This window comes from Elgaria multicarinata, chromosome 12, assembly GCF_023053635.1.
Source record: "Elgaria multicarinata webbii isolate HBS135686 ecotype San Diego chromosome 12, rElgMul1.1.pri, whole genome shotgun sequence".
In the NCBI taxonomy this organism is placed as follows: domain Eukaryota; kingdom Metazoa; phylum Chordata; class Lepidosauria; order Squamata; family Anguidae; genus Elgaria; species Elgaria multicarinata.
The window spans coordinates 8,655,879-8,673,977 of record NC_086182.1 but is presented as its reverse complement, the minus strand read 5'-3'; the positions used below and the strand labels follow the sequence as shown (position 1 = coordinate 8,673,977).

General features: G+C 41.9%; 1 protein-coding gene across 2 annotated transcripts in view; it reads right to left on the bottom strand.

Annotated features, from left to right (window-relative positions):
- The window catches only part of ZMAT4 (zinc finger matrin-type 4), a 258,917-nt gene that overhangs the window by 19,474 nt on the left and 221,344 nt on the right, over window positions 1-18,099 (bottom strand). For both annotated transcript variants that reach the window (XM_063138888.1, XM_063138887.1), the window contains exon 6: window positions 11,279-11,375. In XM_063138888.1, coding sequence (XP_062994958.1) covers window positions 11,279-11,375 — 97 coding nt within the window. The remainder of the gene's footprint in view (window positions 1-11,278; window positions 11,376-18,099) is intronic.

Here is an 18,099-nt window from a genome sequence, read left to right as displayed (position 1 = left end):
GATTTAAAAGAGGGCAGGGCACCTGCAGCTTTAACTTGTGATGAAGAGGAAATTTCACCAGGTTCTCCATATATACAAATGACACCTGCAGAAATTCCCTTTTCAATACAACTGTTAAAGATACAGGAGCCCTGCCCTCCTTTCCATATGGTCACCCTACCTATCACCATACCCTTGTTGGGTAAACCAGTTCCGTAGCCTCTTTCCACCCTGCAGATGGATGAGAGCTGCTCAACCGAATAGCGGAGACGTTTCGCAGCCTTGATCTCCTTGCATGGAGGACCTTCCAATGCTGGCCGTGATGGAAGCATGACTGAGCTGAGCAAAAAGGGCACGCCAGCAATCCCTGTTGATTTAGGGCTGGGGAATCATCCCAACTAACATTTTCCGATGCGATTCAATGAGAGCAAAGATTTCCAAAGCCGTCTGTGCGTCTTCTTTTTACAGCCGGAAACGTGATCTGCATTTTGCCGGAGCAAAGCCAAAAGAACATCTGACCTCTCGCAGTCCTTTTTAGCCCTTGTCTGGCTGGCATGCTGCCAATTCAAGATTTCAAATTTATTTTGATAATAATAATGAGAAAATAAATTGGACACATATTAGATGCCCCCTTAGAGGTGCTGCAGACCAAAGCCCTCGTCTGTCCTTTGGAAATGAAAAGCAAAAGGACTTGAAGCAAAGGCTGGGGTATCTTATACAGCCAGATCCAGCACAGGCTGGTTTACAGCAAAGGGACAGAGGATGAAAAGTTACGATGGTAGATATTCTCCAGGGAAACAAGTTAGATAGGATGAATTTCAGGCCCAGGCAGAAGTTGTTATATGTTAAGCCAAATGGGCACTATGTTTCCCGTTAGCATGGCTACTAGCAAGCCGTTCTCTCCATCACCTTGGCCATGCTGACGCCAACAGAAGTGGGTGCCTCTGATTTTGCTGGAAATGTGAATCCATTTTGGATTTCAGTAAGAACCAGGTAGAACTCTAAAGGAGCTCTCCAAAGTGCTGAACCATATGGCCAACAATGTCCCACCAAAATTGGAGCCACCAGCTTCCAGTCGCCTACTCATGTGAGGAACTAATGGGCTCAAGTTACCGGAAGCCAGATTCCGGCTGGACGTCAGGAAAAACTTCCTGACTGTTAAAGCAGTACGACAATGGAACTAGTTACTTAGGGAGGTTGTGGGCTCTCCCACACTAGAGGCCTTCAAGAGGCAGCTGGAGAGTCATCTGTCGGGTATACTTTAAGGTGGATTCCTGCATTGAGCAGGGTGTTGGACTCGATGGCGTTGTTGGTCCCTTACGATTCTACTATTCTATGGTTCTATGATTATGCATCATGTACGGTGACCATATGACCAGATTTGCCCGGATTTGTCTGGGGTTTTGATGACAAATTCGGGAGGGGGAGGGGAAATCCGTTTCCCCCCCAAAGAGCAGCTCTAGTGGGACTTGACAAGAATGCTTATAACTCCATCATTTTTTAAGATAAAGACATGAAACTTGGCATGATGGTAGCTCTTAGGAAGGGCTTTATTCATTCCAAATTTGAAACAGTTCCGTTCATCCATTGATTTTTAAGAATTTTTTAAAAATTGAGGTTTTAATTTTTTTTAAATCGTCATTTTTAAAGATAAAGAGATGAAACTTGGCACCATGATTGCTCTTAACAAGGACTTTAGCTATGCCAAGTTTGAAACAGATCTGTCCATCCATTGAGTTTTAGGATTTTTAAAAAAAGTTTGAGGTTTTAAAATTATTTTTTAAAAATGACATTTTTAAAGATAAAGGGCAGAAAGTTTGGCACCATGATAGCTCTTAAGGAGAGATTTAGCCATGCCAAGTTTGAATCAGAGCTGTTCATCCATTGTTTTTTTAGGATTTTTTCAAAAGTTCAAAGTTTAAAAATTATTGTGTTTTAAAACTGCTGGAGCCATATCCTTCAAACTCAGGTTGTCAAACCTCCTCTTTGGGGTTTTGCATATTGAGCAGTTTCAGCCCTTGGCATTAAGGGGATCTCCAGTCTTTAGGTAAGAAGTCTTGGGCAGGCAGGGCACCTTTCCTGTTGCAGATTTGGTGTGCAGTCAGGTACCTGGAGCTCAGCAGAGGCAAGACATCCACAAATCAAAATGACATTGAATCTCTCACTTGTTCTTTATTTCAGTGATTTTAACATGTTATGTAGAACAGATTTGTCTTAAATGTGTGCTGTAAAATCAGACATGTGACCAAGGCTATGTTCATGTGGGCACCCTCCCTTGGTGCTGGACACGCCCACTTGGGGGCCGGCCATGTTGTCCTCCTTTTTGGTTTCCAAAATATGGTCACCCTAGCATCATGCCTCTCCAGGTCCCACACATGAAGGTGATGGCATGTGTGCTGTGCACACTGGGGGACAGGATGAGTAAGTGAGGAGCAGTGAGGGGTGGCATGCTAATATAACTGATGGCTGAACATGCTGCTCACTCAACACAGAGGAAGCTTGAGTAAACATAACGTTGTCTTCTACTTGGTCATACCATTGATCCATTTAAGAACATAAGAACACCAAGGGTCCATCCAGTCCAGCACTGTTCCACAGTGGCCAAACAGCTGTTGACCAGGGGCCAACAAAGCAGGACGTGGTGAAATAGCAGCCTCCCACCCATGTTCCCCAGCAACTGGTGCACAGGGCCTTGGATACTGGAGGTAGCACATAACCATCAGTGCTAGTAGCCCTTGATAGCCTTCTCCTCCAGAAATTTATCCAACCCCCTTTTAAAGCCATCCAAATTGGTGGCCAGCACTACATCTTGCGGTAGCGAATGCCACAGTTTAACTACGTTCTGTGGAGAAAAGTCCTTCCTTTTATCTCTTATCAATCTCCCACCAATCAGCTTCGTGGGATGACCCTGGGTTCTAGTATTATGGGAGAGGGGGGAACTGTCTCCCTGTCCACATTCTCCACACCAGGCATTATTTTGTACACCTTTATTATGTCTCCCTTTAAATTCCATTTCCCCAAGCTGAACAGTCCCAGCCGTTCTAACGCTCCCTCATAGGAGAGATGCTCCAGACTGTTGATCATTTTATTTGCCCTTTTCTGCATTTCCCCCCTTAGACCTCTCTTGTCGATTCTGATTAGGAACAGCTCACCATGGTCTCCCTTCCCAGTCCTGCAAACAAGAAATTTTAACCGAGATTTGTTTTGTCTGCATAGAATGCTGTATAATGCTGAGCTACAGTCCCCTTCCTCATTACATGAAGACAAATTTTGCATGGCCCGTAACCTTCTGAAACCTCAAAGCTATTAAGCTATAATCTTTTCCCATTTCTGGAAGGTAGGGAGCTAAATGGTGGTGCCGGCCAGGAGTGCCTACTACCAGCTTCGGCTGATATGCCCTTTCCTAGAGTTGGAAGACCTAAAGACAGTAGCGCACACACTGGTAACCTCGAGGCTCGACTTCTACAATGCACTGTACATGGGGCTACCTTTGTACCTAGTTCGGAAATATGGTTCAAAATATGTTCAAAATATGGCAGCCATGTTGGTCACCAGCACATTAACGTTAAAATCACTCCACTGGCTGCCAATTAGTTTCTGGGTGAAGTACAAAGTGTTGGTTATTACCTTTAAAGCCCTACATGGTTTGGGTCCAGGTTTCCTGTGGGATCGCCTTTTCCCATACAGTCCACCCCACACACTCAGGTCCTCTGGGGAGAATTTACTCCATTCAGCCAAAACTAGGCTGACAACTGTTACCAGAGGACCTTCTCTTCTGTCGCCCCCGGACTGTGGAATGGCCTGTCAGAGGAGATTTGTCAGCTTAATACTCTCTCTAAGACAACCATAAAGACTAGTCTCTTCCAGCAGGCCTACCCAGATGAATTCTAAACCTAAGAATTTTAAGACATTCTGATTGTTATTTTGAAATTATATTGGTTTTACATGCTCTTTTAATCAGTTTTATGCATTTGATTTATTTTGTATTGTATTTAATGTTGTTCCCCACCTCGATCCAGAGGGAGAGGCCAGTATGAAATAAACATATTATCAATAATAATAATAATAATAATAATAATAATAATAATAATAATTTCCCTAGTTCTTTCTTAAGTGAATTGCTCTTTTGACAGAAATGCAAAAGAGATGCAATTGGAAACAGGGCTGTAATATTCCAGAGCCAGTGAGGTTGAAAAAGATGGTGGCCTAGCACCTACCAGGGCCAGCAAAAATCCAATTATTTTTTTCCCCAGACTTGCAACATTTGAGGGGATTGTTTAAATGCTGGGGTGTTTTTTTTTTCTTATTTTATTTTTAGGGCACCTTCTAGGGCATGAAACTCTCTCAAGGGATGTCAGAAGATAAAAAACAATACAATAATCTGTTGTTTATATATAACTGTTTGTCTTTCATATTGTTCTATATCTGTTTTATGAAGTTGTTGTTGTTTTATTTTAAGACACCAAGAAATAATTCCATAAAATAATGCATAAATAAACTCCGTGCCCCGCCCCTTGTTCTTGGCTTCCTGTCTGCTTGAGAATTTCCCCCAAAAAATTCCTTCCAGAAATCCATCCCAGTCCACTGAATTCCTAATTCTTATTTTTTTATATATAATATTTTTTATTTTCTACAATACTTAAACATACAGTATTACAATTAAAGAAAACAACATACTACACAAATGTTGAATAAATGTTGAATACATAATATCATATCTACATAACATAATCAAACTTAACATATAAGTGCACCCCCCACCTCGGGATCTCATTCCTGATTCCAAAATCTCATACTTTCTTCTGCTGGCGGTTTCCCACTTCCCTTAGAAAACACAAATATTAGGAACTGTTTCCAAATTCCTTCAAAATCATTTGTTTTAGCTATACCTCTTCTCCATTTAATATTACAAGTCAATTTATCATTAATAGCTATATCCCATACTTCTTCATACCATTCTTCAATACAATATTCCCCTTGAATCTTCCAGTTCCTAGCTACTATCAATCTTGCTGCAGTTAGCAAATTCGTTATCAATTCCTTAATTTCTTTTTTACATTTTAATTCTTCAAATAGTGACAGTAATGCTACTTTGGGTGTTCGTTCTATCTTCATTCCCACAATTTCTTCAGTCTCCAAAAACACCATCTTCCACAATTTTTGTACATATTTGCATTCCCACCACATATGTAAATACGTTCCTTTCCCCCCACATCCTCTCCAGCAATTTGCTGAGTGCTGGTTATTTATCTTATTTAATCTAACCGGGGTTAGGTACCACCTCCATATGATTTTAAAATAATTCTCTTTTATTCTTACTGACATGTTTCTCAACGCTCTCTGCCTCCATAGTCCCTCCCAACTCTGTTGTCCTATTTGTATATTTAAATCTGTCTCCCAAACCATTTTTCCTGAACTATCTAGTATCCCTTTCTCCAACAATATTTTATATATTTCACTCATTAACCCTTTTGTCGCTATTCTTTTTCCCTTATCCTTTTCTTTTTTTACTATTAATTCCTCAAACTTCGACAATTCTCTACAATCTCCATTTTCTCTTACCCAACTTTTAGTCCACTGTTCTAATTGCCAATAATTTAACCAAGTTAATTTTGTTATCTTTTAGAACCTCTTCCATCTTCTCTCTTGTATCCCTCTTAACCAATCCCTTAATTTCATTTTATTTTTCTCTATTAAAACTTTACTTAATCTACTCTTTAAATCTTCCGGGAAATTCTTTAGCATTATTACCGGTGATAAGGGGAGCTGCTAGAAAGCAACTCCTTTTTATATTTACTCCAAATTTCCCAATGGAATTTCAAAAGCGGATTACCTATATTTTCAGCCCATTTTTTACCTCCTTCCCTAAAAAATACATTTTCCAAGTTCATCTCTATGTTACTTGTAAATTTATCTTCCATCCAATCTAAATCTCCTAATCCTATAATTGCTTCTACAATATATAAGTTAATATTTGGGAGACCCTATCCTCCCTTTTTTTGGCTCAGATACCATTTATTCTTGTTTATCCTCGCTTTCTTATCCCCATTACAGTAATTATTTATAATATTCTGCCAACTTCTTAGCTCTAATTCTGAGATTTTTATTGGTAGCATCCTAAAAACAAAATTAATCTTTGCTAAAATCTTCATTTTTACTAATGCTATTCTTCCAAACCACGATAAGTTCAATCTTTTATATTTTCCCATTTTTACGAAAATCTCTTTTTTTAAACTATTTAGGTTCTCCTCTAAATTCTCTAATTTTTTTGTAATTCTAATTCCTAAATATTTAATCTGTTCTTTAACTCTCATTTCTGTTCCTTTTCCTTCCCAATCTTTCTCTTTCTTTTTAGTATAATTAAACAACATCATCTCTGATTTTGACCAATTTATTCTTAGCCCAGTAATTTCCTCAAACTCTCTCAATTGCTGTTTAACTCTTTCCATCTTTCTTATTGGATTTTTAAAAGTTAACAGAGTATCATCCGCAATGATACAGTTAGAAAGGATTATAGAGAATTCCTAATTCTTCAACACCAAAGGAAACAACCAAAAAATAAACACAGAAGGAGGAGAACGATTTAAGCAATTGCTTACCAAAAACTGGCTGGGCGTGCATCCCTAAATTAATTAATTTAGTAATGTAATTTCTAATTAAATTTGTGAATGTTCCTGCCAATGAATTTGATAATACCACGTTTCCCCTATTTTATTAAGTGTCTCAGGAGACTCTAACCAAATTCAAATCACGATGAATAAGTGATGAGAGATTTCTTTCAGGAGCACTGATAAGAATGTTAATTCAAGAGAAAACAAGCCAACAGACAGAAGACAATTCCCCTTGAGAAAGGGATAGATGGAGCAGTCTACTTCCTGCCCATGTGAGTTTCACATGTGTTCATTCATGAATGTGTTCCATCATGTTTCCACGCCAATCTGCAAATTTGTGGGTGTTTTTTTTTTAAATAAAGATAAAAATCTGCACAAAAATGCATATTTAAGAAAGTACCTTTGAATGCATTTTCCTTACAAAATGTGCATTTTATCAATGCCTTGCAAGGTTTAGAAAAGTGCTAAGATCAAAGTACGAGAGTTTCCATTTGCACATTTGGTTCATACCAGTTCATTTCGAAGTGCAGAACTGAGTGAAACCCTCAAATGTTCTACCTTGTGAAGGTGGGCCCAAGAATGATGGCAGGCATGAACTATGTGCAGGATCTGGGTCAAGGGTAGGCATGGTAGGGAACCTGCTGAGGCCCCACAACTCAGCAGGGGCCCACTGACAAGAGACCCCTGGAGCTGCTCCTCCTCTCCACCATGGCAACATGCTTGTTCACCTGCCTCTTGGTCTGGCCCAGACAATGATGGCAGAGAGGAGGAGGAACAGGAGGTGCCACAGCTTACTCTCTGCCTGCCAAGGCCTTTCCCAAAGTCCCTCAAAACCTGGTGTTGTCCCTGACTACATGTTACAGCTCGGGCAAGGCTACTAGGGACTGAAGAATTCTCAGGGGGCGTCTGCTGCCTTCACGGGCCCAGGTGGATTTTCACTCCAACGCTAATGGCTACCACCAAAATCAGCAGCCAACCATGCATCTTCTCAACGTCTCTCCCCATCAATGCAGAATTCGTGTCATTAGATCATTGCCTTCTGAGTTTCCCAACTCATAAATGCGGTGGCTAATAAAGCAGAGTTGGGGTTCAGAAACATGCAGTCCAGTGACATCATGGCATGCATTTTGCACAGCGCCGTGGCATATTATTAACAGAAGCGACGTTATCCACGTTAATAGCCTTCTCAATTCTCAGAGTGCTGGCCTTTTTCTAGCCAAAATGGTACCACCCAGGTCTCAACAGGCTTGGGGGGACCCCCAGGTTTGCAGAAGTACACAAAAATGTTCAACTCTCACCCCAGAAGGGATAGCGACTGAAAACACTCCAACGAGGACTGGGCAAGCTTAGTAGCCATGGCATCGGGGTGTATGGAAAACCTGGGGTGGTGGTGGAATGGAGTGGCTGGAATCCTGCAATATTGGAATGTCCTGTTGCAAGTAGGAATGGGTGAATCTCCCAATGACTGGTCTTGGGGAGTGGGGGGCGGGGAGTCTGCTGCAAGGAAATCCAGGATGTTTGGGGCTCACTGGATTTCTTCAGAGCACCGATGCATCCTCTGGATTTTGCAGGGTGTTTTCTAGCTTTACAGAAGGCAAGATATACTAATTGTGGCTGCAATTAGTGCATCTTGGGCAAATTATAGCTGTAATCTGTGCATTTTATGCCTTTTGCTGCCATAAAGCCCTTACTTATACATACATTGTGGCTGTAAAGCCCTTACAGCTGCAATTTACCTAGAAGCAAGTGCTTTACAGCTGAAAATGGCATCAAATATGGTCTTAAATAGCATATCTTGCCTTTTTTAAAAGCCAGACAACTAGGGTGACCATATGAAAAGGAGGACAGGGCTCCTGTATCTTTAACAGATGCATAGAAAAAGGAACTCCAGCAGGTGTCATTTCCTCTTCATCACAACAGTTAAAGTGCAGGAGCTATACTAGAGTGACCAGATATGAAAGAGGGCAGGGCACCTGCAGCTTTAACTGGTGTGACGAAGAAGGAATTTCCCCAGGTTCTCCATATATACAATTGACAACTGCTGAAATTCCCCTTTCAATACAGCTGTTAGAGATACAGGAGCCTTGTCCTCCTTTTCATATGGTCACCCTAAGACAACCATCTGTCATAAAATCTGGAGGATGCACAGGTAAGGGGGAGCCAGTCCATGGTGGACTCCACAGGTCAGATTCTTGAAAATCCACTGTGGACTCCAATGAGGTTGGATTCTTGAGAATACGAACTCATTGGAGTCGACAATGGATTTCTCTAGCATCCCTAGTTAGGGGTCCCATTTGACATTTTTGAGGTGAGAGTGGGAGGAGAGTCAGTTTATGCCCCTCAGTGGACAAGTTTAGTCCCAAATGGTCCTGGTTCCTGATAGCTACCCTACAATCAACCAATCGTTACTGCACCTACTGAGATTGGGCAAATGCTCGAAGTACATTCAAATGTAGGTTTGCTTGGGCAATGTGTGTGAATTTGCATGCAGATCCATAAATACATCGACTAGTGAAGCAAATGTAGCTCATTAACTCAGCCAGAGTGTGATCAGGTCTAGTTTTACAGTCATAATATCTGGCACTTCTTATAATTCACCCTGTCTTCATGTGCTCGCAGCAGTCCAATTTAAGCCAAGCTAACTTTTTATAAATCCCTCTCGAACAAAGGTCTACTTCCCCTTAATAAAGCAGCGCCTGTAGCTTCAGCCCAGGAGGTATGAAAAGGTCTCGGGGAAAATCATTTGCATTGGCAGAAGAATAGAAGCAATAAAAAATTCAGTGGAAAAGTTCTGGTCGAGGCCTTTCATATTCATAGAGGCTGGTGAGATGTACTGGGGAAATTACAAAGAAAATTATAGAACATTACTAAGAAAAGAAAGATTATTTTTGTGCATGGGAGCAAAAGGGGAAGACAGTATATTTTATGCTTTCCTTTACAAGAGTCAAAGAAATACTCAGGCAAGAATCCTTCTGCAAACATGGACCTGAGTTAGGACTTGTAGCAAAATCTGCCTCAACTGGATTTCATCCTAGATCAGGCAGTTTTGTACTTCCAGTATCTCCACCTACAAAGCTGAAAGTATGTATGTTGGATGTATGTCCAGAAACCAGGATGATCAGGGATCTGGAAACAAAGACTTATGAAGAGAGACTGAAAGAACTGGGCATGTTTAGCCTGGAGAAGAGAAGATTGAGGGGAGACATGATAGCACTCTTCAAAGACTTAAAAGGTTGTCACACAGAGGAGGTCCAGGATCTCTTCTCGATCATCCCAGTGTGCAGGACATGGAATAATGGGCTCAAGTTACAGGAAGCCAGATTCCGGCTGGACATCAGGAAAAACCTCCTGACTGTTAGAGCAGTATGACAATGGAACCAGTTACCTAGGGAGGTGGTGGGCTCTCCCACACTAGAGGCCTTCAAGAGGCAGCTGGACAGCCACCTGTCAGGTATGCTTTAGGGTGGATTCCTGCATGGAGCAGGGGGTTGGACTCGATGACCTTATAGGCTCCTTCCAACTCTACTATTCTATGATTCTATGAAATATTTACCAACTTCCAGATGAGTTAGAAACTTGGAATTTGGCATGCTGATAGGTCTGGCTGTGCAATATACCAGAAAAATCTAAAAACATGAATTTTGGGGGTTTAAGTATTTTTCAAAAGAATTTAATTTAAAAAAACTAAGCTTGCACCTACGACTCCCAGCATGCCTTGGGTGGGAGGCCAGCCTTACCAGCCTTCAGCAGCCATTGTGAGTGCACAGGTGGGTGGCCGCTGCATGTCTTTCAGAACCTCGACTCCTAAGGTTGGTCTTGAGCAGTCAACCCAAGGAAACAACCCACATAAATTCTTTTCAAATTGGGAGGAAAAATACAATTGATCTTTCAAAATTCTCTTCCTAAAATGCCAAATCAAGCAATGTTTCTCCCCCCACCCTTATACTTCACACCTTTCCCCCTCAACACAAAAACTATGGTAAAAATCCAAATGAGAGACAGAGATATGTTGTGCAATTCCATCACTGTGCAATTGTGGGGTAGTTTTTTTTAAAAAAATAAATGAGAATAAAAGTCAAAATGAAAGAAATAAAATTACACACACACACAGAGAGAGATAGAGAGAGAGAGAGAGATCCAGGCCCCTTTTAGGTAAATGACATGTGCAGAATTTGACCAGCTACATTTCAGAATCTGGATTCCTTACTGGAAATAAACTGGAAGGCAAATTATTAGGTGTTGGAATCTGATTTGGGCTTTGGCAGTGTTGTCAGGGGGTGCTTGGGGAAAGATGGCTGCTGTTTGGGAAAGTAAAAAAGGGATTTAATTACCCCCCCACCCGATGTACTATGCATTAAAACATAGCGACACAATAAACAGGGAAGAATTCAAAGATGTGATTTTCCATGCTGCATTATGAAGAGGACTATACCACGTGGGATTCCCAAATCTCTCTCTTGCTACATGAGTCCAGTTTAGGATCCCGCTATTTGGGACTACAATCCCAACTCCCTTTTCCACGTTTGTCTTTCCATTTTGCTCTTACCCAAAGGTAAGTGCAGCATCCTCTTAATCTTTAGGAGAGATACGATGGAAGCGGACAGCAAAGTCATGTCCTTATGGCTTGCTCAGCTTTACTCGCTCACCAATTTGACATCGACAGACAGCTGGTGAAGCACAATACTCACTTCGTCTGATGTTTGGAGCCCTTCAGGTGTGCGTGATACTGTTCTATTGAGTTTAGAGTGACGTTACAGATGTTACAAGTATAGCTCCGCTTCAGACCTGTGGACAGAATGTAATGGAATTAGCTGCAAGGTTTTATTACAATGGTATGTACTCAGCATTATTTGCTATCTCGAGAAAGAATACTTTATATCACAGTAGAAAAATATATGTTCCAAGCTAATTCACCTAGGTGGGATTATTTTATACCCTCCACTCAACAGTCCTACTTAAAATGCCTGTGGATTCAGGGGATTTAGGCAAAGTAAAAACAAAAAGCAAAGTGTTTCTATTTGTTTAGTAAAATTGCTATGTGTGGTGCCCTGAGAGCCCAGATTCAAGCTTTTGAAGCCAAAGATTTGCCTATTTTTCCCTATCTGACTCTGTGTAGGGCACTGCCCAAGTACACCGATGGCATTACATAAAATAAATTTACTTCTGTTATCACCAGGGCCTCAGCTACCTGGTCTAGCGTGATGAAGGGGTGAGGATCTCGCAATATTTTTATTGCGAGATCTCAACCTCTGTTTACGCGCGGCGCACGATTACCTCGGAGGGAGAGGATGTTGCGCCTGCCATTTTTTTTAAAACAACAACAACAACAGAAGAAGAAGCGCACGAGCACTCATGCGCTCAAAAGTAGGTTTTGAGGAGCTCTGCGGTCTGTCCCCAGTTCCCGGCTCCTCACAAGTAACTGCGAGGAGCCGGGGGCAAACCGTGATGTCCATCCACATGTTCCACAGTCTCTGAATCAGCCTGGGACCATGGAAAAACTGGGCTGCAAGGCAAAATCCTGGGGAAATGGAGGGATCATCCCTGCCTGGTCCCGGGATCCCCTGGGCACCATGTGAATGCACAGGGATGATCCCAGGGATAAACCCTCATCTAGCCATGGCCTAGAGCTGGCTCCCAATTTGAAGGCAACATCCAGCACAAGTGCTGCAATCAGCACAGGCTAGTTCAGAGGTTCCATTTAAATTAAATTTCCCATCATGCAACGCCTTGTTGGAAATTGAAATGGTGACTTCCATACCTAACCACCAGCTGCAGGATGCCCAGGAGAGGCATCGATGCAGAGGTGGAACCAAAAGTGCCCGACTACTATTGCTATGCCTGCTAACTCTTAGTACTACTACTACATAACAATGACACAAAGAAATAGATGTAAAATGAGAGCGTAGGAATGTAAGAAGCTGCCTTATACTGAGTTAGACTGTTGGTCCAGCAAGCCCAGTATTGTCAACACTGACTGGCAGTGGCTCTCCAGGGTTGCAGCAGGACTTTTGCCAGCCCTACCTGGAAATGCCAGGAATTGAACCTGGGACCTTCTTCATGCAAATCCAGTGTGCTACCAGTGAGCCATGGCCCTGCTGGATCACACCAAAGGCCCATCTAGTCTAGGTTTATGCTTCCACGGTGGCCAGTCAGGTGCTTATGGGAAGCATGCAAGCTGGGCATGGGTGCAATAGTAATATACAGCTATCATCAATCGTAGCCATAGATTATCCTCCATGAATTTATCCAATCTCCTTCTAAAGGAGACCTATAAAGCCTTACATGGCTTGGGACCACAATACCTGATGGAACGCCTCTCCCAACATGAACCTACCCACTCACTGTGCTCTACATATAAGGTCCTCCTCTGAGTGCCTACTCTGAAGGAAGCTCAGAGGATGGCAACAAGGGAGAGGGCCTTTTCAGTGGTGGCCCCCCAATTATGGAATGATCTTCCTGATGGGGCCTGGTGCCAACAACGTTATCTTTTTAGCGCCAGGTTAAGACCTTTCCCTTCTCCCAGGCAGTTAACTACATGTGCTGAGTTTTAGGGTGACCATATGAAAAGGAGGACAGGGCTCCTGTATCTTTAACAGTTGTATTGAAAAGGGAATTTCAACAGGTGTCATTTGTATATATGGGGAACCTGGGGAAATTTCCTCTTCATCACAACAGTTAAAGCTGCAGGTGCCCTGCCCTCTTTTAAATCTGGTCACTCTAGTATAGCTCCTGCACCTTTAACTGTTGTGATGAAGAGAGAATTTCCCCAGGTGTGAAATGCATACAAATGACACCTGCTGAAATTTCCTTTTCAATACAACTGTTAAAGATACAGGAGCCCTGTCCTCCTTTTCATATGGTCACCCTATGAGTTTGTTTGTTTCTAACTGACCCCAGAATAGCTGTTTTTACAAGGATACTGTTGGTTTTATGCTTTTTATGTTTTTAAATTTTGTTTATTTGTTTTTAATGTTTACTGTTTTTAACTTTTGTAAATCACCCAGAGAGCGTCAGCTACGGGGCGGTATATAAATGCAATAAATAAATAATGCCATCTGAGTTGGTGGCGATGGTGACCACATCTATTGGCAGTGAATTCCACTTTTTAACTATGCACTGCATGAAGGAGTCCTTCCTTTTTTATCTGTCTGGAATCTCCCACTATTGTCCTGCTTGGGCTATAGGATGCTCTAAGGCGCAGATCAGGTATATCCAGAAGGATGGTCAACCCAAGCCGAGTTCAGAGCACATGCAGTCAATCAGTCAAGAGAGTCAGGCAAGAGGGTCATCACAATAACAGGCAAAGGTCAAAACACCATAAACAGCCAGTACTTTACACAGTCCAGAAACAGAGTCAGTAGGCAGTCCAAAAAGTCAGTAAACAGGGTATCCCGCAAGGCTCAGGAAACAAGGTACAAGGCAGGATAGACCTAAGTCATTCCAACACCGGCTGATTCCAAATGCAGGCTTTTAAGCCCAAAGCCTGTTGGACCCCACCCAGAGCTCAGCTGCAATAATCAAAGCTCTCCTTTCAGAGCCCTACTCCTGAAGAGACCCTTTCTCCCTGAGGAGACCTCAGTGAGTACTCCTTCGCACAGGAGCCTTACTCGCCCGTCGCTTGAGGCGATGTTGCTCCCGGGGGTCAGGGGGGTGCTGAGCCTCTGCCTCAGAGACAGAGTCCCTTTCTCCTGGCAGGGATGGTCCTGCAACTTCCTCCCTTGAGGGCTCAGGCTCCTGTGGGTCTGATGGTGGTCTTTGGTCTGGGGCTTCGGCTTCTGGGGCACCCTGGGCTTCTGGGGCCTCTAGCTCCTCCTCTGAGGAGGATAGGGTGACCATATGAAAAGGAGAACAGGGCTCCTGTATCTTTAACAGTTGTATTGAAAAGGAAATTTCAGCAGGTGTCATTTGTATGCATTTCACACCTGGGGAAATTCTCTCTTCATCACAACAGTTAAAGGTGCAGGAGCTATACTAGAGTGACCAGATTTAAAAGAGGGCAGGGCACCTGCAGCTTTAACTGTTGTGATGAAGAGGAAATTTCCCCAGGTTCCCCATATATACAAATGACACCTGTTGAAATTCCCTTTTCAATACAACTGTTAAAGATACAGGAGCCCTGTCCTCCTTTTCATATGGTCACCCTAGAGGAGGACCTCTCCAGTAGGGCCATGGCACTATTCAGCTTCCTCTGGATTCTAGTATAAGAGAGAGAAGGGTTAAAACTACTCTCTCCACTCTGTGCATAATTTCATGAACCTTGATCACGTTCCCTTCTTAGCCCGCCTTTTTCCTAAGCTTAAAAGCCCCAACTGTTGTAATCATTTGCCAATGGAGAATTGCTCCTGCCCCCTGTTCATTTTAATTGCCCCTTTGTGCAGCTTTTCTATCAAATTCGGCAAATTTATTTTTATTATTGCCTTACAATGAAGCAAAACCTGTAATTCATTAAAAAAAATATGCCTCAAGGCTGAATTTCAAAAGCAAAATATTAAAATATCCATCTTCAGAAATATTAACTTGATTTCTTATTTATATCAGCTTTATATCAGTGTAGGACAATACTAAGATATAATGTTACCTATAATGTATTCAGCATATTTCCAGGATGTAGAGGTTTCCAATCAATTTTTATTGTGTTATGTAGTCATTAAAAAAGAAGTATATATGCTACTTCTTCCCACCAGGTGGACTTACAATTAATTTGTAATTAATTTGGTTCACATTTTAATGTGGACTTCCATAATTTCACACCAGCACTCAGTTATCCTTCAAAAATCACACTTCTATGAAGTTTGCAATGGAGTTCTGCAATCAAAAAACATGCTTCCAAGAATGTCTATAGCGGGAGAAAGTGCACACCATAAAGTGTATATTTATTTATTTATTTACAATATTTATATACTGCTCCACATTGAAAAATTCGGAGCGGTGTACAAGATAAAATGAAAAATAAAAACAGAGTAAAACACTCAAAACAGATTTTAAAAGGAGCAAAAACAGTGATTCATAGCTGGACATTAAGGAAAGGCTTCCTGGAATAATGATGTTTTCAGGAGGCGCAAAAAGGAGTACAAAGTTGGCACCCGCCTGACCTCCAGAGGCAGGGAATTCCACAGGGGAGGAGCCACCACACTGAAGGCTCTTCCCCTGGTGGACTCTAATCGGAGGATGGATATATGTGGAACCACCAGAAGCAGACCCTCGGATGACCTCAGTGACTGGGCAGGTTGGTAGGAGACAGGGTGCTCTCTCAGGTATCCCTGTCCCAAGTTGTTTAAGGCTTTGTACATGAGTACTAGAACCTTAAACTTGGACCAGTAGCCAATAGTGAAAATAACATTAAAAATACATGGTATTAGGAAAAGTGCTTGCAAAAAAATGCCTACATGTCATGTAAAATTATGTTTTAAAATTCTCTACTAATGTTAAGATTGGAAACATTCTCAAACTTTGGTATGATCCAAATTTTAAAAAATGGAAAAAGGAGACAATGAGCTGTATGTTACTGAATTTCAATTCAGAGATTTGCCTAAGGATTGGAATCCATCCCTTATTGGGGGCCTGAATCCATATCTCACCTAGTTTTCCATGCTGGCTTACACATATAACAATGTATTAGTACAATCCACCCCAAATTAGCACTTTTAAACTTCCTTAGCATATATTTTTCCATTTGAATCAATGGGACCTAAAGATACTTGAGTTTGTCTGGATTCTACCCAAAACATGTAATATTATGTTATGTTTTCCCATTGCTAAGACAGATGGCTGTTCAGCCATGATCAGCTTAACATATGCTGCAGTGAATGCCTGCAATTTGGTGACAATCCCAGTTTAGTTTTTGCGATATCTAAAAACTGAAAAGATTGGTGGGTCAGTGTTGGTAGTCACATAAATGTGATTGCCAACATTCACTGGTGTATATTTGAAAAGTGGGAAAATGTATATCCATTTCCAGGCATTCACAAATATCATCTTCTTTTGTTGTATAGGTCATTCATTGTAACAATCACTCCATATTTTAGGGGCTTGGATGCCTTTTATTAGCATGAATTTGCTAATATGCTTTTGCATGACACAACCTAATGGATGGTCAGGTACCGAAAGAAGAAACATGAATGATCCCGAATGATCCAGAATCTCCCTCTGGCTTTGGGCAGAGACACAGCTAGACCTACCTTTTACCACGCAACGGAGGAGTGAAGATCTCGCGTTGTGATTAACGCAAGTTCCCTCCTCCATTTACACATAAGGCACGACAACCTCAGGAAGAGAGGCATCGCGCCCGCCATTTTAAAAATTTTCTTAAAGCGACGGCAGCACACAAACGCTTGTGCACTGAAGGTAAGGGTTTTTAAAAATTTAATTTGGTTTCCCCGCTCCCCCTCTAACCCCGATGGGCGCAGCACTCCTGAGGAGTGCTACACACTGTGCACGGCTCCCAGCTCCGCGCAAGTAAGGTCAAGCTGCGGCAACGGGCCACATGTTCCACGGTCTCGGGCTCAGCCAGGACCGTGGAAAAAGTGGGCCCAAAGTGTAGGGCGAGATCCCAGGGCAAAAGAGGGATGATCCCTCCCTGATCCTGGGATTCCCTGAGCGTTATGTGGATGCACAGGGACAATCCCGGGGTTCACCCCGGGATTTCGACCGGTCTAGCTAAGGCCACAGAGAAATAGAGTGGAGAGTTTTCCACTAGAGTTGATGAAACAATTGCTCTCTGGGCAACTGAGGTAGGAGCAGGATCGATGATTTTTTTGCCTGCTGTAGAAGTCTATTTGCTTCCTCTATGCTCTGCTTGTATGTAAATCAGATATTACAAAATATTGTAAGTCTCCATCCCACTGTATTCCATTGTACAAAAACAAAATCTAGCAGCAACGCCCTTGGACTTCTCACTGCTCCGGGAACTGGAGAACACGTAACCTTATTACTGTAAGTAATGGTGCAATAATGATTTAAGCATATTAAATTGGGTCACTTGATGGGGCATCTGGCAGGAAGGGATTTGACTCAGATCCAAAGACGACTGATTGTAAATGCCAGCAAGTTTGACAGTTGTCAATTAAGCTTGGAGGCAGGCACACGCTGCAAGACCAAATTAAACAAATGTAAATTCAAAACCAAAAAACTGGGCTCAGAAGACACTAGGCAAATTTGCAGGGTCATTTCTGTGTGTTGACTCCGGATTCTTGCAGTCCTTACTTTATGTTACAGGGAGAGGTGGTCTGCTTAAGAATGGATTGGATGTAGGAGGAATTTATTTTATTTTATTTTATTTCATTTTATTACATTTATATACCACCCTGTAGCCGAAGCTCTCTGGGCGGTTTACAAAAGTTAAAAACAATGAACATTAAAAACAGATATACAAAAAATTTAAACTATCAAAAGCATAAAAACAATATCGATTTAAAAACAATATCAATTTAAAACTATTCTGGGGTCAATTAAAAATTTATTGGAGGAATAAGAAAGCAGGTAGTATTGCTAAGTGGTCAGTAAATGTCAT